The sequence below is a fragment of the Melanotaenia boesemani genome, chromosome 16 (assembly GCF_017639745.1).
Source record: "Melanotaenia boesemani isolate fMelBoe1 chromosome 16, fMelBoe1.pri, whole genome shotgun sequence".
Taxonomy (NCBI): Eukaryota; Metazoa; Chordata; class Actinopteri; order Atheriniformes; family Melanotaeniidae; genus Melanotaenia; species Melanotaenia boesemani.
In genome coordinates this window covers 32,157,926-32,178,727 of record NC_055697.1, presented here as the reverse complement: position 1 = coordinate 32,178,727, position 20,802 = coordinate 32,157,926, and the positions used below count along the sequence as shown (strand labels likewise).

General features: G+C 43.4%; 1 protein-coding gene across 3 annotated transcripts in view; it reads right to left on the bottom strand.

Annotated features, from left to right (window-relative positions):
* Positions 1 to 20,802, bottom strand: part of LOC121655245 (echinoderm microtubule-associated protein-like 4) — a 32,464-nt gene that overhangs the window by 4,051 nt on the left and 7,611 nt on the right. For 2 of the 3 annotated variants that reach the window (XM_042009742.1, XM_042009744.1), the window contains 19 exons: positions 20,351 to 20,491; positions 19,799 to 19,824; positions 19,629 to 19,664; positions 17,654 to 17,777; positions 16,387 to 16,536; positions 16,229 to 16,298; positions 15,969 to 16,079; positions 15,788 to 15,883; positions 15,562 to 15,696; positions 15,253 to 15,388; positions 11,813 to 11,961; positions 11,495 to 11,620; positions 10,125 to 10,256; positions 9,963 to 10,030; positions 8,170 to 8,258; positions 7,991 to 8,088; positions 906 to 993; positions 708 to 806; positions 464 to 594 (listed from right to left, as the gene is read on the bottom strand). In XM_042009742.1, coding sequence (XP_041865676.1) covers positions 464 to 594; positions 708 to 806; positions 906 to 993; positions 7,991 to 8,088; positions 8,170 to 8,258; positions 9,963 to 10,030; positions 10,125 to 10,256; positions 11,495 to 11,620; positions 11,813 to 11,961; positions 15,253 to 15,388; positions 15,562 to 15,696; positions 15,788 to 15,883; positions 15,969 to 16,079; positions 16,229 to 16,298; positions 16,387 to 16,536; positions 17,654 to 17,777; positions 19,629 to 19,664; positions 19,799 to 19,824; positions 20,351 to 20,491 — 2,005 coding nt within the window. The remainder of the gene's footprint in view (positions 1 to 463; positions 595 to 707; positions 807 to 905; positions 994 to 7,990; positions 8,089 to 8,169; positions 8,259 to 9,962; positions 10,031 to 10,124; positions 10,257 to 11,494; positions 11,621 to 11,812; positions 11,962 to 15,252; positions 15,389 to 15,561; positions 15,697 to 15,787; positions 15,884 to 15,968; positions 16,080 to 16,228; positions 16,299 to 16,386; positions 16,537 to 17,653; positions 17,778 to 19,628; positions 19,665 to 19,798; positions 19,825 to 20,350; positions 20,492 to 20,802) is intronic. The other variant, XM_042009743.1, reaches the window with a different exon arrangement.

Sequence of the window (20,802 nt, the reverse complement as noted above, 5' to 3'; positions counted from 1 at the left end):
ATATGAAGCTAAATAATTAATAATTGATTTATTAGGAAGAAAATAAGTTTTTATTTCCTCCCACTCCTTTTTGGAAGTATAAATAGAAAATGTAGTTTTCATTTTGTATTTATTTTTTCATTGTTTATGTCTGTCCATTAATGTCTAATTATAATTTTTTTGCTTATTACATGTTTAAAATAAACTAACTGATATAACCATGAAAATATTGAAACTTTACTTTCTGCAGACATTTCAGGTCCAGCATTTTTTAAAAGGAAGGTTAATTAAATATAAACATCTTGAAAATGTACTTCTTTGTACTAAAATAAAGGGAAAAAGTTTGTTTTATAATATTTAAGGTTATTCTGCCGTTACTTTACTTTTCTGTCTCAATGACTAAAACTCGTTCAGCTTCGCGTTTTAACTGAAATAAGAACCTGAATCTGAACGGAAGTCTGGACCACCGACATGCGCGCCTCACCTTGGGGGTGGAGCAGGGGTAGGCGAACAGGTGAACTTTACAGAAGTCGTCAGCCAACGCGATCACCTTCCGGTTGTGAGATCTCATCAGAGCGTTGATGTCGGTGCCGTCTGAGCCCTCCGGCCAAACACCTGAAACAAGCAACAGATTCTTGTTCAGGGTCTTCAGACTTCTGGAGACCAAACAAAAACCAGAACCAGAACCAAATCAGCTGTTACACATGCACACTCTCACGTGCACTGACCGAACACGTGGTATCCTAGTACGCAGGTGTACGTGGCCCAGTCGATGTCTTTACACTCCGAACGGTTCCGGATCAGCTTGCATCCGTTTGGAACATCCCCTGAAAACACACAACTGTTACTACACACAACTACAAAGTACCACACAGTACTTCGCAGTACTACATAGTACTACAGAGGTGATGGGTTGGAGGACTCACAGTAGAGGATCTCGTAGTCTCCAGAGTTGGACATGATGAAGTTGTTGTCAGGTGACCAGTCCAGGTGTGTGATGTAGCTGGAATGTCCCTGTAGACACATTCAGGTAACTCATGAGCGTACCTGGACACCTTCATCATTATCATTATCATCATCATCATCATCGAGCCGCGTCTTTTGATCTGCAGTTACTGGTCTAAACAACAACCAGCTGTAGAAGGTGGCGTCCCAGGTGTGGAAGAAGACGCAGGGTCCCTCATCCCCGTCAACCAGCAGCTTCGTCAGACATTTTTGTCCATTTTTCTCAACTTTTTTTTTTAACTCATGATGATCATTTCGGCCGTGTTGCTGCTAGAGAATTTTTGCAATAATTTTTCTTTGTAAACAAATTTTTGAGATTTGTTGTTTTTTTCTATCAAGTTTCATTCATTGTTGTACCTTTGGTGACCTTCGTGGCCAAAAGTGTCCACACACAAAAACTGCTCTAAAATCGTCATACAGCAGTATTTTTCCTGTTTCTTTTTAAATACATCATTAAAACAACTTTCATCCTGCTAAAAAAAACAGATATTCAATTATTTTTAGGGTTTTAACCCTTTAAATGCCATATTTGAATTACTGCCTCATTACAAAAGAACACAAAAACAGAATTTTCTTCTGTATAATAAATATTAGAGGGATTCTGATTTATGACGATTTTAGAGCCGTTTTTTGTGGGTAGACTTGAAGGAGGGCCCGGGGTTAATGCCCCTCGGGGCCAACTTAAAACACACCTCATTGTAGCTGTATTAACACACACACACAAACAAAGCGCATGTACACGCCACCCTCCCAACCATACCCTATTCTGCACCAACATGAAGTCCCATCCCTGTTACTCTCTTAACTGAACAGAAATATAAAAATAGTAATAAAATGAAAACATCTGGCTCGATGCTGCTGTGATCCAGTCACACTGGAAGCCAGCCCACCCATGACCACAGAGGGCGCCACCACAGGAACCACCCAGGTCAGGGCAGGCCAGGGTCTACACCACAACCACAGGGCTGCAGTGCAGGACCCCCAGCCACCCAGACAAGGGCAGTCACCATGGCAACAACGCTGAAAACAGAGCAGGCAGAGCCACCGGTGTGAAGGATCCCCAGGAGGAAACACTGGAGTTAAAAAGTAAAAAGACTAAATAAACTTAGTAACAATAAGAACTGATAAGAACGACAAGAATAAAATACAGATAAAGGAGTTCAGGAAAATGATAAAATAAAACAAAATAAAATAAAAATAAAAAGATAAAATAAAATAAAGGCGTTCATACAAACTGTACTTGGGTAAAATAAAACTATAAAACGGAAAGCCACATAAATAGGTGGTATTAAAATAAATACCACCTACTAATACTGAGGTTCTCTGGCAGGCTGGTCCACAGTCCAGGTCTGTAAAGGTGGAACGAAGCCAGATGTCTCGGTTCTGACTTTGGGAACAACTAAGAGGCCGGTGCCACAGGACCTCAGGGTCCACGAGGGTTCATTATCTAAAAGTAGGTCTGATAAGTAAGAAGGCCCAAGACCATTAAGACATTTCTAAACAACAAAAGGAACCTTAAAACTGATCCTGAAACGCACAGGGAGCCAATGCAGCGATTTTAAAACTGGTGTAAACAGAGACCTTATCTTCTTAACTGCTTTACAAAAGGAAGTTCTGTATGATAATTGAATCAGAAGACAGTAACAATATTTTAGGACTGTGGGTCTACATAAAAATGGTTATAGATGTAAAATAATTACTGTTAGCGTCGTATCCTGCAGCGAGTTGCTTTCATTTACTCAGAATAACAGCTGGACTTAAAACTGAGCTGGAAGTTTATGTAGCAGAGGAAAATTAATCCACCTTCAAACATGTATAACGTGCAACCTTTGTACAAACTGCTGGCAGCTGTGTGAGTCCTGTTTGATATTTGCACAACTATTAATGTTCACACAGAGCAAATATGACCAGTCAACAGAGGAAACGGCTCCAAGTCCAGCAGGGAAAAAGGCTTCTGCATGGCTGTAGACCACAACTGAAGAAAAAATCAGCTAAAAAAACAGAACCCTGAAGAAACTGGGCCGAGAAATCCAGAAACTGGAAAGAGAAGTGAGTCATTTGACTGTGGAACATAAGTTTACCAAACCTTATAAAGATGCATTTTTATTCTCCCGTGGTCCGGTCTGACAGCTACTGTGGGGTCTTCATTCAATGTGAACATCATGTTCAGCTGCTTTCTTCTCTGGACAACCAGCTCCAGATCAGTCCCCAGTACAGAACTACAATTTCTGGATCACTTCGATCAGTTTCTTCAACCCTTTATTGTCATATGCATCATCTTTATAACATACAGACCTTTTGCATCACTATATGGTAAAAACTTGGCTCATAATTTTGTCTACTGCCCCCTGGTGGATACAATATTAATACAATAAAACACAAACATTTTCACATATCACACGGTTATATACAGTAAATATACAAAAACTATTTATTCTTCATATTAAAGAAATTAGACTTTTCTCTCAGTTTTTTTCTTGGATGGGACTTTGACGGGTTAGGTCTCTGGTTCTGCTGGACTCTGCACCACAGAGTCACAGATGACATAAAACATCTTAGATCTCAGTTTCTATTGAATTCACGATGAGCTCATCCTTTTATGAAACAATAAATTGTCTCATTTTCAACATCAAACATGTTTTATTTAATCTTATATTTAGAATAAGATCTTAGTTTTTGAGATTTATAAATCACTGCATTTGATTTTATTTACAGGTTCAGGTCTGAACATATTTAGAAGATGCTTGCGGCGACATTCAGTCGTTCAGATTTCAGTGTTTACTGAACACGTTTGTTTTCCTGTCAACGTTGAAGTGAACAAAACGTATTTACAAATAAAGAACTTGAACCTGAACTCGTTCGGATGAACTGAAGTCCACATCAACCTCTGCACCTACACCTACTTCACACTACGTGAAGTAGGTGTAGGTGTCGGGAATAACGCCTTACAAAGTTACAAAGTTACAAAGTAACAAGTAACGATATTACTTTTTTTGGGGTAACGAAGTAAAGTAGTGCATTACACTTAAAATATTGGTAACAAAATTACTTTAGTGGACTACAGTAACGTGTTTTTCTGTGTTACTCGATCCGTGTTTCCTATGTGTAAAGTTCTGATCTGTTTTAAGTGGTACGTGCATGCTGCTGCCTGTGTGTGTGCTTGCCTGGGCATGTTGCCATAGAGATCAAATTGTGTGACGTACCTGATTGTGCGCCAACTAAAGAGAAAGAAAAATTAAGCTGGAGAGTCGGATATGTGGGCTTTTGGTCAGCTGCGATATTCACATTATTTTCACTTTAGTCCAGTTTCAGTCCAAACTGAGATCCTGCTCGCTGGTCAGTGGAAGGAGTCCTTCAGCAGCCGACCCTCCTAAACAAGCAGCTGACCCACCTACACAAGCAGTCGACCCACCTACACAAGCAGCTGACCCACCTACACAAGCAGCCGACCCACCTACACAAGCAGCCGCCCCACCTACACAAGCAGCCGACCCACCTACACAAGCAGCCGCCCCACCTACACAAGCAGTCGACCCACCTACACAAGCAGCCGACCCACCTACACAAGCAGCCGACCCACCTACACAAGCAGCCGCCCCACCTACACAAGCAGTCGACCCGCCTACACAAGCAGCTGACCCTCCTAAACAAGCAGCTGACCCTCCTAAACAAGCAGCTGACCCACCTACACAAGCAGTCGACCCTCCTAAACAAGCAGCTGACCCACCTACACAAGCAGTCGACCCTCCTAAACAAGCAGCCGACCCGCCTACACAAGCAGCTGACCCGCCTACACAAGCAGCTGACCCGCCTACACAAGCAGCCGACCCGCCTACACAAGCAGCTGACTCACCTACACAAGCAGCCGACCCACCTACACAAGCAGCTGACCCACCTACACAAGCAGCCGACCCGCCTACACAAGCAGCTGACCCACCTAAACAAGCAGCTGACCCTCCTAAACAAGCAGCTGACCCACCTACACAAGCAGCTGACCCACCTACACAAGCAGCTGACCCACCTACACAAGCAAGCGACCCGCCTACACAAGCAGCTGACCCTCCTACACAAGCAGCTGACCCTCCTAAACAAGCAGCCGCCCCTCCTAAACAAGCAGCTGACCCACCTACACAAGCAGCTGACCCACCTACACAAGCAGCTGACCCTCCTAAACAAGCAGCTGACCCTCCTAAACAAGCAGCTGACCCTCCTAAACAAGCAGCTGACCCTCCTACACAAGCAGCTGACCCACCTACACAAGCAGCTGACCCACCTACACAAGCAAGCGACCCGCCTACACAAGCAGCTGACCCTCCTACACAAGCAGCTGACCCTCCTAAACAAGCAGCCGCCCCTCCTAAACAAGCAGCTGACCCACCTACACAAGCAGCTGACCCACCTACACAAGCAGCTGACCCACCTAAACAAGCAGCTGACCCTCCTAAACAAGCAGCTGACCCTCCTAAACAAGCAGCCGCCCCTCCTAAACAAGCAGCTGACCCACCTACACAAGCAGCTGACCCACCTAAACAAGCAGCTGACCCACCTAAACAAGCAGCTGACCCTCCTAAACAAGCAGCTGACCCTCCTAAACAAGCAGCTGACCCTCCTAAACAAGCAGCTGACCCCCTTAACAAGCTAAGCTTTCTCAACATTTCCTGGAGCGCAGCAGCCGGTAAGACAGAAATGAAGAAGCTAGTTGCAGGTTCATTGTAGGAGACATGCTTCCCTGTCAACTATTGAATCGCCAGGTTTAGAAAAATACTAGATAAAATGATGGTGAGACAAGTGTGTCCATTTCTTCCCACAGACAGGGATGTTGTTCTTGTGGTTTTAAAGCCATTTTGTTTACAATATACAGTAAACACTCTGCAGACAGGCAGCGATGTTTGTCCATGTCTACATGGTGAGTTTAGAAACGGTAAAGTAAAGTAATAAGTAGTGGCGTTACTTTTCAAATGCAGTAATGAGTAAAGTTATTTCATTACTATTTACTACATGAGTAACGAGTAACTAATTACTTTTTTAGCCTAACTACCCCAACACTGCCCTCCATGCATTGCAGCTGCAGCTCATCCAGGATGCTGCTGCTACAGGTTTAACCAGGACTAAGAGATCTGAATACATCACACCAGTTTAACATCTTTACACTGGTTCCCAGTTAATCACAAAATGGATTTTAATATTACTGATGGTTTACAAAACCCAAAATGGTTTAGGACCACAACGCATCAGGGACAGAAGGGATGAGAATATAAACTTGGCAGAGCTCTTAGATCCAAGGACACGAGCAAAGGTCAACTCTCCATGCTAAAGCTCTACGGCAACGCTCCACAGTAACGTTTCACGGCAACGCTCCACAGTAACGTTTCACGGCAACGCTCCACAGTAACGTTTCACGGCAACGCTCCACAGTAACGTTTCACGGCAACGCTCCACAGTAACGCACCACGGCAACGCTGGTGCAGAGAAGCTGCAGACGCAGCGTGCACATCAGACGCCTTGTCTGCTTGGGAGTATTTACGTGATATTACATACTGTCTGTCTGAAAATTTTATCTATTTCAGTGCAAATGATGTCGCTGTGCTTAAAAAACAAGTCGGATCAGAAAAGATGTGGAGCTGAAGCATCGGTGCAGTGTGACAGGAGATCTTCTCAGAATGTTGCTGAACTGAAGAAGGTTATTCAGACAAAACCAAGTTAAAACATCTGTTCCACGAGCAGATCTGTAATATGTGATAGAATTTAAGGTCTATTAGAAGTGTGGTACGGCAGCTGCACTGTAGCAGACAGGGAGAGGCTACGGAGAGTTGTAAAGACAGCACAGAAGATCATTGGCTGTCCTCTCCCCTCCCTGATGGACATTTACACCTCCCGCTGCCTCAGCAGAGCCAGAAACATCATAAATGACAGCTCCCACCCTGGCTCTGATCTGTTTGCCCTGCTGCCCTCTGGGAGGCGCTACAGGTGCATCAGGACTAAAACAACAGACTCAAAAACAGTTTCTTTCCAAAAGCAATAACTGCCCTAAACTCCTGTAGGAATTCAAATCTGAAATACTCTGGACACTAACGACATGTGCAATACATTCTATCATGTGACATATACAACATATACATATGCAACAATACTCTGAATGTGCAATATATTTTTTTTGATTTGAATATGTTTCATTGTAATTTATATATTTCAGCTCGAACACTATACACACGTATAGTATACAGATATATACATCATACTTATATCTGCAAATAACTCGAGTGTGCACATCTGTTTATTTCTGTAAATATTTTATACCTTAGATCTTTTATTTATTTATTTATCTTCTATACTGCTCTCTTTGCACTGACATTGGGGATGGCTTAATCTCATTGTATATTTGTATAATGACAATAAAAGGCATTCTATTCTATTCTATTCTAACTTAGAATTTAATTGGAAAACTTTCTTTTTTTTTGTTCATTATCAGTTTTTACTTGTATTTATTTCTCTTTCTGTATTTATTTATTTAAATCTGGTTCTATTATTATTTGGTGATCGTGTTTTAATGTTTTATTTAGTCATTACTTTTATTATTTTCACATTAACTTGTTTTATTTAACTCGTGTCTTTTATATAATTTTTTTATTCCATTTTTCTAGAGTTTTATTTGACTTATTTATATTATTTTTATCTTATTTTAGTCATTTATTTTTAGTTTATTTTTATTTTTTTCAGCTTAACATTTTTAGTTTGCGATGAGGGTTGGACAGCGCTTGTACTGTATGTGTGTGTGGTTATATGCATGTGTGGGTATACGTCACACATGTGTGTGTGTGACTCATGAATTTGTCTGGAGGTTGTTTTGTTCATTATGTTTTTAGTGAAAAAGCACTTCGTGTTGCAGTTGGTTTTCTGTGAAAAGTGCTGTATAAAGACTGATGGAAGTCACACGATCAACCTGCAAACACTAAATGAACCGTGAACTAGTTCGTGTGAAGCATGAACATCACTGCTGGATTCTCACCGTGCACTTTCCATTTCGGCTGTACTTGCGTCCTCGCTCGGAGACGGTGTAGAGGTAAATAAAGTTATCGTGGGATCCGACGGCCAGCAGGCTGCCGTCTGAGGAGCAGAAACAGAAGTTCACATCGATCTGACAGCTTCATCAGCAGCAGCATCATCATCAGCGGCGGCTCCACCCACCTACAGAGAAACGCATCACTGACAGCTGCTCGTTCCCGTCGGTGTGGATCCCGACCAGATCCGTGGTTTCAGCATCTAGAACAAACCACCTGAGACACCAGAGACAGAGAGCCGGTTCAGACCAGGTTCAAACACCCTGACCCACCTGATCACAGCTGTCCATACAGGTGGGACCGCCTGAGGTCGTAATCTGTTGCATCTGTTAGCTGCTAACAAGTCTGGAGGCAGCCGGTGCGTTCACTGACTCAGACAGCAGCGACCGGATCATCCAGGACCCCAGGCCTCATGCACGGTAACCCCTAACAACGGCTAATCCAGCATCCATCCATCATTCTACCTGTACTGTGAGCTTCTTCCAGCCAGTAAAAGGTTTTATCTTGATTCTTGTTTGATCTCTTGTTCTGTCTCTTTCCCTCTTTCTTTTCCTCTCCCATAATGTCCTGCTGGGTTTCTTTGAAGAATCAGCCATGATGTGTTCAAACCACTGTGTTGATATCCAGTTGCTAGCGTGTGCAGCGATGCCTTAAAGCAGATCTCAGCAGTAACACGACGCCGTGCTCTGGAAAAATGTGAAGTGGCCTCGGGAAGCTGCAGGGCGACGGCAGCTCCAGGAAGGTTGATAAAAACCGAGTCAGAAACGCACATTTTCATGGTCAGAAAGTTACATCCTGCTAGTTTAAGTCCTACTTATACATGAAATTGCGAAAATTTTCCTACGAACATTCAGTTCTTTTACAAACGTCTGAGTTCGATGATCGAACAAACTCAGCGTTTGTTTTGTTTTCTGTTGGTCATTAAATACCAGTAAAACTACAGCAGATTCTTTAAATAACTTTTGGTCATTTACTTAATATTTTAACATAAATAGCAGATTTAGCTGATTGTGTCCCAACATTTTAATTAATGTCTGGGAGAAATTAAACTATTTTTCTTTCATTTCATTCATTCAAGACGGATTTAATTCCATGTCTGGTCTCTCTAAAACCATCACTCCATAAAAGTCCAAGTCACCTGCTGAACGTGGTCTCAAATTATTTTAAAAATGACTACAACGGTGCATTTTTATTATAATAATTAGTTTTATTAGGAGATGGAAGTTATTATGTCCTGACCTCCTGGTTACTAAGACCACTGACCAACCTTCGGATTCACCGAATCAGGATCAGATCCACCACTCGCTCCATCGTTCCAGCATCTTCAAGGATGCTGGATGTGTTTGGATTCAGCCGGAGGTCCTTGCTTTACGAGCTATGGAAGGTTCGGTGTGTAAAGATAAATAAATGTGTCCTACTGTGTACCACTTTCCTCTTTAGCCACGAGGATGTTGGTTCCAGACTGAGTTCAGGAGGAATCAGGGACCGATATGTACATAAAGATGCTTTTATGATTTAAATCTCATCGTGTGGTTATTTATATCCACATGCATCACATTAAAAATGACGATTATTATTATTATTATTTATTTTCATTCATTCTCTTGGCATTACGTTTATTTCTCTCTCACCTCTGTGTCTGCACACAGCTTTTCCTTCTCAGGACCTTTTACTGGTATTTTCATATTTTACCAGAAATTTAACACCGACTGGCATCTTTTTATCTCTCGGAGGGACTGATGTTCACCGATCTACGAGGAAAGATACGAACCATTCCACGGCTTACAAATGTTCATGAATCTGACAAAGTTTTCATAAAAACTTCTCAAGCTTTAGAAGATTTGTGAGAAGATATTAGTGAATGAGGCCCAACATGAACATCTCCACGTAAAAATATATTCATTAAGACGAGTTACTGACTTTCCAATGTGTGTTCCTATGGCAACCACAGCCCCACTGGGATGGAAGTCTGCACAGTGTCCATGTTCCTGAGGGACAAACACAACTGTCAATCATCAGTTAATGAATAATGAGTCACCTGTCAGTCAACTCACACACACACACACACACACACACACACACCTCCAGCATGCGACTCCACTGCAGGCTGTGATCCAAGGAGTTCCAGAGACAGACCATTCGGTCCTGAGCACACGTCAAGAACAGCTGTCTGGACGGGTGAGAGGCCAAACCCCACAGCTCGTCTGTGTGTCCCTGAACGAATCACATCACAAAGATACGGAGACACTGAATGCATCACAGAGACACAGCGACACTAAATGCATCACGGAGACAGAGACACTGAACGCATTACGGCGATACAGAGACATTGAATGCATCACAGAGACACAGAGAAACTGAATGCATCACGGAGACACAGAGACACTAAATGCATCACAGAGACACAGAGACACTGAATGCATCACGGAGACACAGACACTAAGTGCATCACGGAGACACAGAGACACTGAATGCATCATAGAGACACTGAATGCATCACAGAGACACTGAATGCATCAGGGAGACACTGAATGCATCATAGAGACACAGAGACACTGAATGCATCACTGAAACACAGACACTGAATGCATCATAGAGACACAGACACTGAATGGATCATAGAGACACTGAATGCATCACTGAAACACAGACACTGAATGCATCACGGAGATACTGAATGCATCATAGAGACACTAAATGCATCACGGAGACACAGAGACACTGAATGCATCATGGAGACAGAGACACTGAATGCATCATGGAGACACAGAGACACTGAATGCATCACAGAGACACAGAATGCATCACAGAGACACAGACACTGAATGCATCACGGAGACACAGAGACACTGAATGCATCATGGAGAAACTGAATGCATCATAGAGACACTGAATGCATCACAGAGACACTGAATGCATCACGGAGACACTGAATGCATCATAGACACACAGACACTGAATGCATCACTGAAACACAGACACTGAATGCATCACGGAGACACAGAGACACTGAATGCATCATGGAGACAGAGACACTGAATGCATCATGGAGACACTGAATGCATCACAGAGACACTGAATGCATCACGGAGACACTGACACTAAGTGCATCACAGAGACACTGAATGCATCACGGAGACCCTGAATGCATCACGGAGACACTGAATGCATCATAGAGACACAGAGACACTGAATGCATCACTGAAACACAGACACTGAATGCATCACAGAGACACTGAATGCATCACGGAGACACAGAGACACTAAATGCATCACGGAGACACAGAGACACTGAATGCATCATGGAGACACAGAGACACTGAATGCATCACGGAGACACTTAACACAGAGTCAAACTTCAGCATAAATCACAGAGTAAAACATCCTGAGTGTTGGTGACGGGGTCACCTGTGTCCACACAGCATGATGATGTCATGATGATGTAATCTCACCTGCACCGCCACCATGAATCCATCATTAAAGGTTCCTCTCAGGATGAAGTTACGAGACGTCCCGACCAGAAACTCGTCTCCTTTTCCCTCAGAAACTGCTCTGATGGTTCCGTACTGATCTGGAACCTGCAGATACATGTGGTCATGTGACCTCAGTCATGTGACCTCAGGCTGAAACATGACTTTTTTTCAAATGTACGTCAGAGAAAACGAAACAGGAAGTTGAAGTCCAAACATTTGTGATCTGACAACTTTGACGAAGCAACCATGATCTACTCTGTGTGTGTGTGTGTGTGTGTGTGTAGGTATGTGTGTTACCTCAATGTCTCGGTCTGCTCGCAGCTCGTGGTCCCACAGGATGATTTTTCGGTCTTTTCCTCCTCCGGTCAGCAGAGTGCCGCTTCTCATCTCACACATGCAGAAAACACTTCCCTCGTGACCTTTGACCTGCCGGATAATCTGAAAGGCTGCGCACACACACACACACACACACACACAGGTGAGTTTGCTAAAGCATTCATGGAACGGAAAGACAGAAAAGAAGAACCTGAAGCCTCTACATTAAAAAATAAAAAAATAAAAGAAACATTTTCTCTGAAATTTTTCCTCCTGGAAATTTAAATGAATTTAAATCCAGGCCGAATCTGGTCAGTTTGTGGGTCATTTCTTATCACAGTCACATGATCAGCTGAGTCTAGTTACAGTCGGAGTCCGATCCAGATGTTCAGTTTATCAGATCTGACCACATAAACAGGAAAATCTAGGATTATAAATATAATTTTTTAGTGGTTTTACACAAAGCTTCAGAAAGATGGAAGTTTGGCTCTGAGGAGAACCGAGGAACATCAGAGGAACATCTCAGGCCAGTCCAGGGTTTACATGCTGGAGGTATTATCCAGATGTGCTGTTCTGGTTGGCCTAACAGGTTCTGTCTGGAACGTCCGCTTCTGGCTGGACTGTTTTGTTTTTTCAGCGATATGTAAACAAGCTGTTTGTTTAGCTCTAGCTCCTCCCCTTCTCAGGTATCAACACCTCATCTTTTTAGAACAGTTTTGTCATATTTGTTGTTTGATATTAAAATGTTAAATGATTTGATTTCATGATGTGAAGCATTTACACCAACATCCATAGCTTAAAATGAATGAATGTGTAAAAACAGCCTGCAGCTTTCAGATGAATTCATTTCAAACGAAACTCCTTCCCGGTGCAGTTCCTGCAGGAACCAGCAGGTGGCAGCAGATTATAAAGGAAAAACTTCAGGCTGAGCTTCTGTTACATGAAGCCGACACAGATGAAGTGTAATCCAAGTCAACACGGAAACTCAGGGGAAAACGTTTAAGTTTTGGCATTAGTCCACAGAAAACCTGTCCTGCAGAGTGAGACTAAAACCATTACTGACGCTGCGCCAACACAAACTCCCGCTGCTCCTCTTCCTCTTCTCTGTTTTCTAACTCAGAAGTAAACTACTTTCAGGCCAGCAAACAAACTCCAGTTGAACAAAATTTGGTTTAGATTTAACTAAGCAAACAGGTAGGAGCCTCCTACTGTACAATTCCTGCATGGATGATGGATGATTAATCCAACTGATGAGCAGCTTCTCTTTTCTTTAACAACCGTGTGGAAAGACACACGTGGTCGTGGAAAAGATGTTAGTCTGTTTCAGAAGGGTCAGATCACTGGCGTCAAGCAGAGAAAACATCTTAAGAGAAGCAGAAATCTCTAAAACTGGGTTCAGAACAATCAGACGTGTTTTTTTAACCTATAACTTTAAAATAAAAAGAATTTATTTTGCTTTTAAACTTTCCTCAGTAATTGTGTGAAACGACCACAGTACACAGCAAAAAATCAAGTCTTACCGTCTTACCAGAGTATATCCTACTGAGTAACTGATTTTTAAATTGGTTTTTTAACACATATTAAGTTAAATTATTGAAGCAGAGCTATAAAAACAGACTATTAATAGTAATTCTCAAATCAAGAAGAATCATCTTGTTCTCATCTTTTCTCTCAAAGTGAGGAACAACACGGAAACGAAGCATCAGCAGGCTGGTTTTCAGTTTCTTTTACTCCATAAAAGGACTAGAAATGAGAGTTTCACCTTGTTTTAAGATATTTCTCTCGTCTACAGTCTAGATATTTTTTCTTCCAGGAAATCTTAAGTGTAATTCTCTTACTGCATGGACATAATTTTACTAGAATCTTCTCAGTTTAAGAGCTTTTACTCTTTAAGGTGGTTCATTTTTTGCATGAATCACAACACACTTATTTCTCCGTGTAGAGACATGACCTGTTCATAAGAAAAAGCTGCATTAACTTGGGATTCACTAATTAATTATCGGAGGTAGTGCATCCTAGATGTGTTTGAGCTGTAAACAACACAGTTTTACTTAACTGTGATGAAAACCGCATATTCTGTTGATAAAATTTGTATTTTTGTAATTTTCTTTAAAAACAGGATTTTTTGGGTAAAAAATGGCTCATAGTGCTTCTACAGGGTAAAACCAGATTTAGTTTTTCCTGGTGTAGACTTGGTGCTTCTCTAAACCCCACAGCCCCTCCCTCCTGATGCAGGTAGGCGGGGCCTCACCTTGCAGGCATAGAAAGCTCCGCCCACCATCACATATGCGGAGGGGTGAGCTTATCTGGTGTAGATCTGTTAGTTTCAGACTTCTATTCTTTCAGAGTTTCTGATGAAACGGCTCACACTGATGCGTTCAGGACCACCTGGTTCATGTGTATTTGAGGAGGTTCAGGAGGGGAAGTCTTCCACCTCAAAGACGCTCTGTGGTGTGGCTGATTTGTGAATCTCGCTTTGCATCTTGCCAGTGAGCTGAGCTGCTGTCTGTCAATCATTTCTGCCTGCGCATCACGACCCGCCCACTCTCCGCCCCTGATCACACCGGCCCTCCCACCCCAACCCTTCCAGTTTCAGACACTTTTCAAAATTTGGCAGTGGGTGGAGTTACGCAGAAAGTAGGAGGTGTAGTTACACTTTAGTTCATTCACTTATACACAGTTTACTTTCAGTCTGGGTGGAGAAGCGAACATCTGCTCTGACATCAGCCACCAGAAAAAGACTCCAGATTTATGGTTAAGAGTTGTTAGAGGGGTCTGAATGCTCGTTACATAGAACTGGTTACCAGTTACCAGCTATCTCCAGGCTTCCACAGATCAGAAATGAGGTACTCTGACCCCGGTTGTGTTTTTTCTATGATTTTTTTGATTTGATTATGATTTTTCTGGCCTGTCAGCAGCTCCAGCAGCTTATGATTTTGCAGCCGTTTATAGGTGCTCCTGATGGTTGTCAGCTTAGTTTTTCTTTAGGATGCTGCAGGTGGTGTTCTGTGTCCTTCCAGGTGCAGCAGCTGGTTGTCTGGTTTTTCCTGTTTACATTGAATAGCTGATGCTTTTACTTTCTATCTTGCCTATCCTCATCTCCTTTTTCTTCTCTTCACGCTCTTTTCTCTCCGTTTACTTTCTCCTTTCTTTTGCCAGCATGAATATTTAAATTCTGCAATAGAATAATTTTAAAATAAAGAATTATTTTTATCAAGAGGAGCCTTATATGTATAAAGCTCCTCTTAGCAAAGCAAATTTGTTCGGCACAACACAGCAGCCAGACCATCATTCTGCCGCCACCATGCTGGAGCCCTGAGTTTCTACTGAAGGTTTTCATTTAGGCCTCAGTTTGGAGGCTGAATGAGGACAAATGAATGAAAATGTTGCAGCACTGCAGGCTGCTATTATCTTCTTCTTACCTCTCGGTCCCTTTCCAGGTGGGGTCTCTGCTGTGCTCCTGGTCCAGATGAGCAGAACTCCTCCAGAGTCTCCGGTCAGGATGTCTCCAGTACTCAGGAAGGCCAGACACTGGATGAACTTTGGCTTCTCGTATTTCTGAAAATATTACAAGAAAAAGTTGAGACCAGAACCAAAGAAACCTGGACTGCAGAGGTAACCAGAACCAGTTTCCTCATGCTCATGTCGGCTCTATCAAACCTCATCAAATCTGCAAACCAGTTAGAAATAGTAATAAATAATGGGTTGCTATGGAAACAGATGCAACTTACCCCAAAGATTCCCTGTTTTCGGGCCAGTGAGGGCCCGTTCCAGGTCCAGAAGAAGATGTGGGACTTTCCACAGGTGACAATGGTGTTTGAGTCTGTGGGGTGGAACTCCACGGCAAGAACCACCTCATTTGTGGTCTGTTGGAACACCACAGACCAGTCAGAACCGGACGTTTACGCTTACATCTTCCACATTCTGTGTGAAATAAGAAAAAAAACCTGCTTTCACCTTGATCTCAGCGAGCTTGGACTTCTTCTGCCATTCCCAGACGGTCAGCATGTGGTCGTTACAGTCATCGATCACACTCAGGTAGTGACCAGAGTCCTGATGGGATACACGCCGCGGATTTAACCACTTCCTCTTTTCAGAGATCATCACATTTCCCATGATGCACCAGGGCGATACTTACAGATTTGGAGAAAGCCAGAGATCCGACACCTCGTTCAAAAGTTCCCAACCCGATGACTTGCAGGGTGGACAGACTGACGCTGTCCCAGACACGAACATGAGGCTGCAGCGCCTGAGGGGGACGCACAGAACCCGCCTGGTTACCATGGCAACCGCTCTCATCACACCCCAACATTCTCAATGAATTGCATTGCTTCATCGGCCAGGTTATTATTAACAGATGATCAGAACGTTTAACTCCGGATCCACGTTTGTTCTCACCCGTCCGTCTTTGTCCACTCCTGCGATCTGTCCCGTGGCGATCCGGATCTTATCGGGATGGATGGCCAGACTGACGGACACATAGAGAGATGAGGTCACTCATCCAGAACGATGCACTGACCAATCAGGGAGCAGGAAGTGACTGAGCGTTTTCTCACCACTTGACGCAGTCGGTGTGTCCGAGGTAATGTCTCTGAGTCCGTTCCTCGTAGTTAAAGAGAACCACGACCGACGCGATGAAGTAGACGATCTCTCCGGTGGGCAGGAGGCAGACGTTGGCCCGGCAGTCTCTGCCGCGGTAACCGTACCTGCACGTCGTCAAGGAAACATCTGGAAAACAGCTGGAGACGCGGATCTACTGACGCACTACTGAGGTTCTAATGAACTTCTATTAAGGTTCTACTTAGTTCTAATGAAGGTCTTTGTAGTTCTGATAGGGTTCTACTGAGACCTACCAGGGTTATAGGACACTCTACTGAGGTTCTAGTGAAGTTTGACTGAGATTCTACTTAGCTGTATTGAGATTTGCTGAGGTTCTACTAAGGTTATAATGAAGGTATACTTGGTTCTACAAGGGTTCTACTGAAATTTGCTAAGGTTCTAATGAAGTTTTAATGAGGTCATACTGATCTACTGAGATTCTACTGAGATAAGTGATGCTCTTCTGAAGTTCAAATGAAGTTCTAATGAAGTCCTAAAAGTTCAACTGACATCTAAAGTGCATCTACTTAGATCACCTGAGGTTGTACTTAAGTAAGTCTACTGAGATCTACTAGGGTTCTATTAAGGTTCTACTGAGACCTACCAAGGTTCTACTGAGGTTCTACTGATGTCATGCTGGAGATTGACTAAGAGTTCTACTGAGGACGTACTGAGCTTGAATGAAGGTCTGCTGTGGATCTTCTGAGGTTCTGCTAAGATCTACTGAAGACAGATTTAAGGGAAGATCAGGATCTACTGAAGTGGACGTCACCATGGGAACAACATCTGCATGTAGGGAAAGAAGAACAGCAGGAGATACTGAGGACCCACTTTAGACCATCTTAGGAGTTTTTGGGGATTTTTGAAGACGGTTCCATGGTTCTGCTTTCATGTCTCAGCAGTGGACGGAACCGTCCACATCAGACGACTCAGATCGGCCAGATGTTCACGTAAGAAGTATCCAGGATCCTAAGCAGGACCCGGGAGGGATCCAGCATCTTCTGTGTGCGATCCGCGTTCAGCTGCTGTGTTCTGGTCACATGGATCTGGTACTGGTCTGTCTCTCTGATGAGAACCCTGTCCCGTCCACACTGACATTAAATAAAATGGTTCAAATGATATTTTGAGCTTTTACTCAGTATTATTCGTGGCTGTGTGGAACTTCATTCGTTTTTAAGAAACTTGTTTTCCATGAAGAACTAAACATGTTTTCATGCAGGATACACCCACTCCAGCTTGAGTCTTTCTGAGGGAAGTTCTGTCCGCACGTCCTCGTAGTTGTCCACGTCTGCAGGGATGAACATGGTGATGGGTCGACCGCGCATGAACATCTTGATGTGATTCCCCTCTGAGAAGCAGACACATTCACGCATTAACGCAGCTCGTTCATCTCTGAGGTTCTTACAGGATAAATAATGCTTTCATTCGCACAGATCTCATAGATTTCAAACACTTTTTTCTGTCATCGCTGATCATCTGACGGTTCATTTGATATAAAAACACATCATCGTGGAGAAATCTACCTCAACCAGTCCATCAGGTGAAAGGCAGCTAACAGGTAATAATTCAGCTCAAACTCTTCATCGTGTTTTCTTGGGCTTGATCCATGCAAACGCCTTAGAATCTACAAGTTTCTGATGTACAGTGTGCAGATCAGTAATCAGATTACTGGACTCAGTTCTGCTTGGTAGATTCTCACAAACATTAAAAGAACCAAACTGGATCAGACTGGTGATCTTGGATCTTTTAAGTCATAAATGTAGAACAGGTCCATGTTGAATTTCACCTCCACAGAGAAAAAACTCAGTTTCCTGCATCTTTATTCTCTCCTGGTCTTCCTCCAGAGACGGAAGAGAGAGGAGGAGCGAGGAGGAGTCGCCTTGGCTGCCAAGTTACCAAGTTACCAATGTCAGACAACAGACCACGCCCCTTTTCACACCTGCACACCACCTCCTCCCACAGCCTCCTCTCTCCTCACGGGAGTTCATTAGACTAGAGATCAAGTCTTCACCCTCAAAAACTTCCTGTTTGGATTGAAATATGTTCTGTTCTGAATGAAGCATATATCATTATATCTTTGGTGGACACTGCAGCCCCGTTTTCACCGTTTTGTGTTTCCACAGGCAAAAACTGGGAGGGGTGCCATAATATCCAAACCATGCCGCTTTAATGGGACCTTCCATTGGGGTCCCATTGTTCCCAAGCCATCCTAAAAGGGAGGAGCTTGACATGCTACGATCCATTGATTGGTTGAAAGAACCGTCAATTCCTGTGTGACTCGGCAATAAGAAGAAAGCAGGAACAAACTGGTTAAAGCTGCTTCCACCTCCATGTTTGAATATCCGGTGGACTTTTTGTTGTTTAAAGCCGCATGACAAGAAGAAAGAAGACAACTTGCTGGATCTCCACTATTCTCCTCCTTTGTTTCTTCTTGGTTATAATTCTAGGAAAGCGTCGCACCGCTATGACATCATTACGTAACTTATCTGTCGCTATTCGGCTGACATGCCGCCTACCAGGTAAAGGTACGGTTGGCTGTGGAAACGCAGCAGAGATCAGGATTTATCCAACCAAACCGTCCCGGTCATACTGGTCAGGTAAAACAAGCGCACCTGGAAACAGACCACATACTGGTCTGAGCGAGTTCAGGGAACAGGTCATCGTTGTCTGTGAAGCCTTCAGCCAATCACAGCTGAGCTCAGAGGTCAGCAGCTGCAGCCTCATTCAACGTGCAAAACTGGAACGCTGAAGATTCCTAACCCACCCTGCACTGCTTCCAGGCCGGCACGCATCCCAGCCAGCAAGCTGAGAGCGAAGTGAAAAGGTCTGAGTGCAGGAGAAAGTCTGAAAGATTTCTACAAACATCAGAGGAAGACGTAAACAGGAAGTTTCTGAGCGTGATGGCAGATTTAAGGAAAATATCTCAGGATAAAATTAAAGAAAGGAACGTATCAGCTGATCAACAGGAAGGAGAAACAGGAGACTGGTCTGTTTGTCCTTATATGGAGGTAAATGACGATGATGTCACACAGACAGGTGTGACATCACCTGAGCAGCCAGAAAGAGAGCGAGGAGGTGGGTGAGCAAGACTGACAATGCAAAGCAAAGAGAGAGACGTGATTGGTTCAGAGCAGAAACAGGAAGTGATCTAAAGCTGCTGCTAGCTTGTTAGCATGTTAGCCAGTTTGTCAGAACTTACCTGCTTGGCTGTTTTTCTCTCTGGTCGATATTTTGGCTGGTTTGAGACAAAGACATCATAACTCAACAACAACCACAACACAAAAAACAAACAAACAAATAAAAATGTTTGGAGGTGCAGATGGAAACTGATTGACATGGTGATGATGATGATGAGGAAGGTGTGTTTACCTTGGCTGACCACAGGCTCTTTGTGTCTGAAAGAGAAGAAAACAAAGGTTTGTGACTGAGAAGCAGAAACCTTTCCAGCTGTTTGAGACTCAATAAGACGTTCATTATTATTATTATTATTAATATTATTATTATTATAAATAATATTAATAATAGATTTGATTTATATGGCGCTTTTCAAAGCACCCAATGAATCCATTATCCATCCACTCCTCACTCATACCTGCTGATGCTAAGCTACAGGTGTAGCCACAGCTGCCCTGAGGCAGGCTGATGGAAACATGGCAGCCAGTCCGCGCCTACGGCCTCTCCTACCACCACCGAACACACACATTCACACACCAGTGATGCCGACACTCGAGGCAAGGAGGGTGAAGTGTCTTGCCCAAGGACACAATGAAAGATGACTGGGGGAGTGGGAATCAAACCGCCAACCTTCCGGTTACTGGATGACCCGCTCTACCACCTGAACCACTGCCGCCCCTAAAACATTTCACCAGGTGTGTGCATGTGTGCGTGCATGTGTGTGCGCGTGCATGTGTGTGCGCGTACCTGTCAGCGTTCTTCGCCACCTTGGAGAGCAGTTTGGAGGTGGAAGCAGCTTTAACCAGTTTGTTCCGGTTTTCCTCGGAACTCTCCCAGGTGCTGCTCTGAGATCGTTCCATACCTGAGGATCGCTTTACACTCGGGCCCCTGGAAACGTGCACACGCACACACACACAGATACAGTTAGTATCACTGCAGTACGGGGTGATGATGGTGAGGTAGGAGAGGAGGAAGATTCTCTGAGCTGCATCTCCACGAATCAGATTCATGGTCAGTTTTGATTCTGCTGCAGGTTGTTCACACTGAAGTGGTTCATCTTCATCTGGTCTGAAATCTGAATTTCATCATTTTCATCTGAATTAATCCTCATGTGCTATGAAACCTGAATGCATCCTCATCTGGTCTGAAATCATCATCAATTCTTAGTTTTATTCGAGTTATTTCTTGTTTAGAGACAG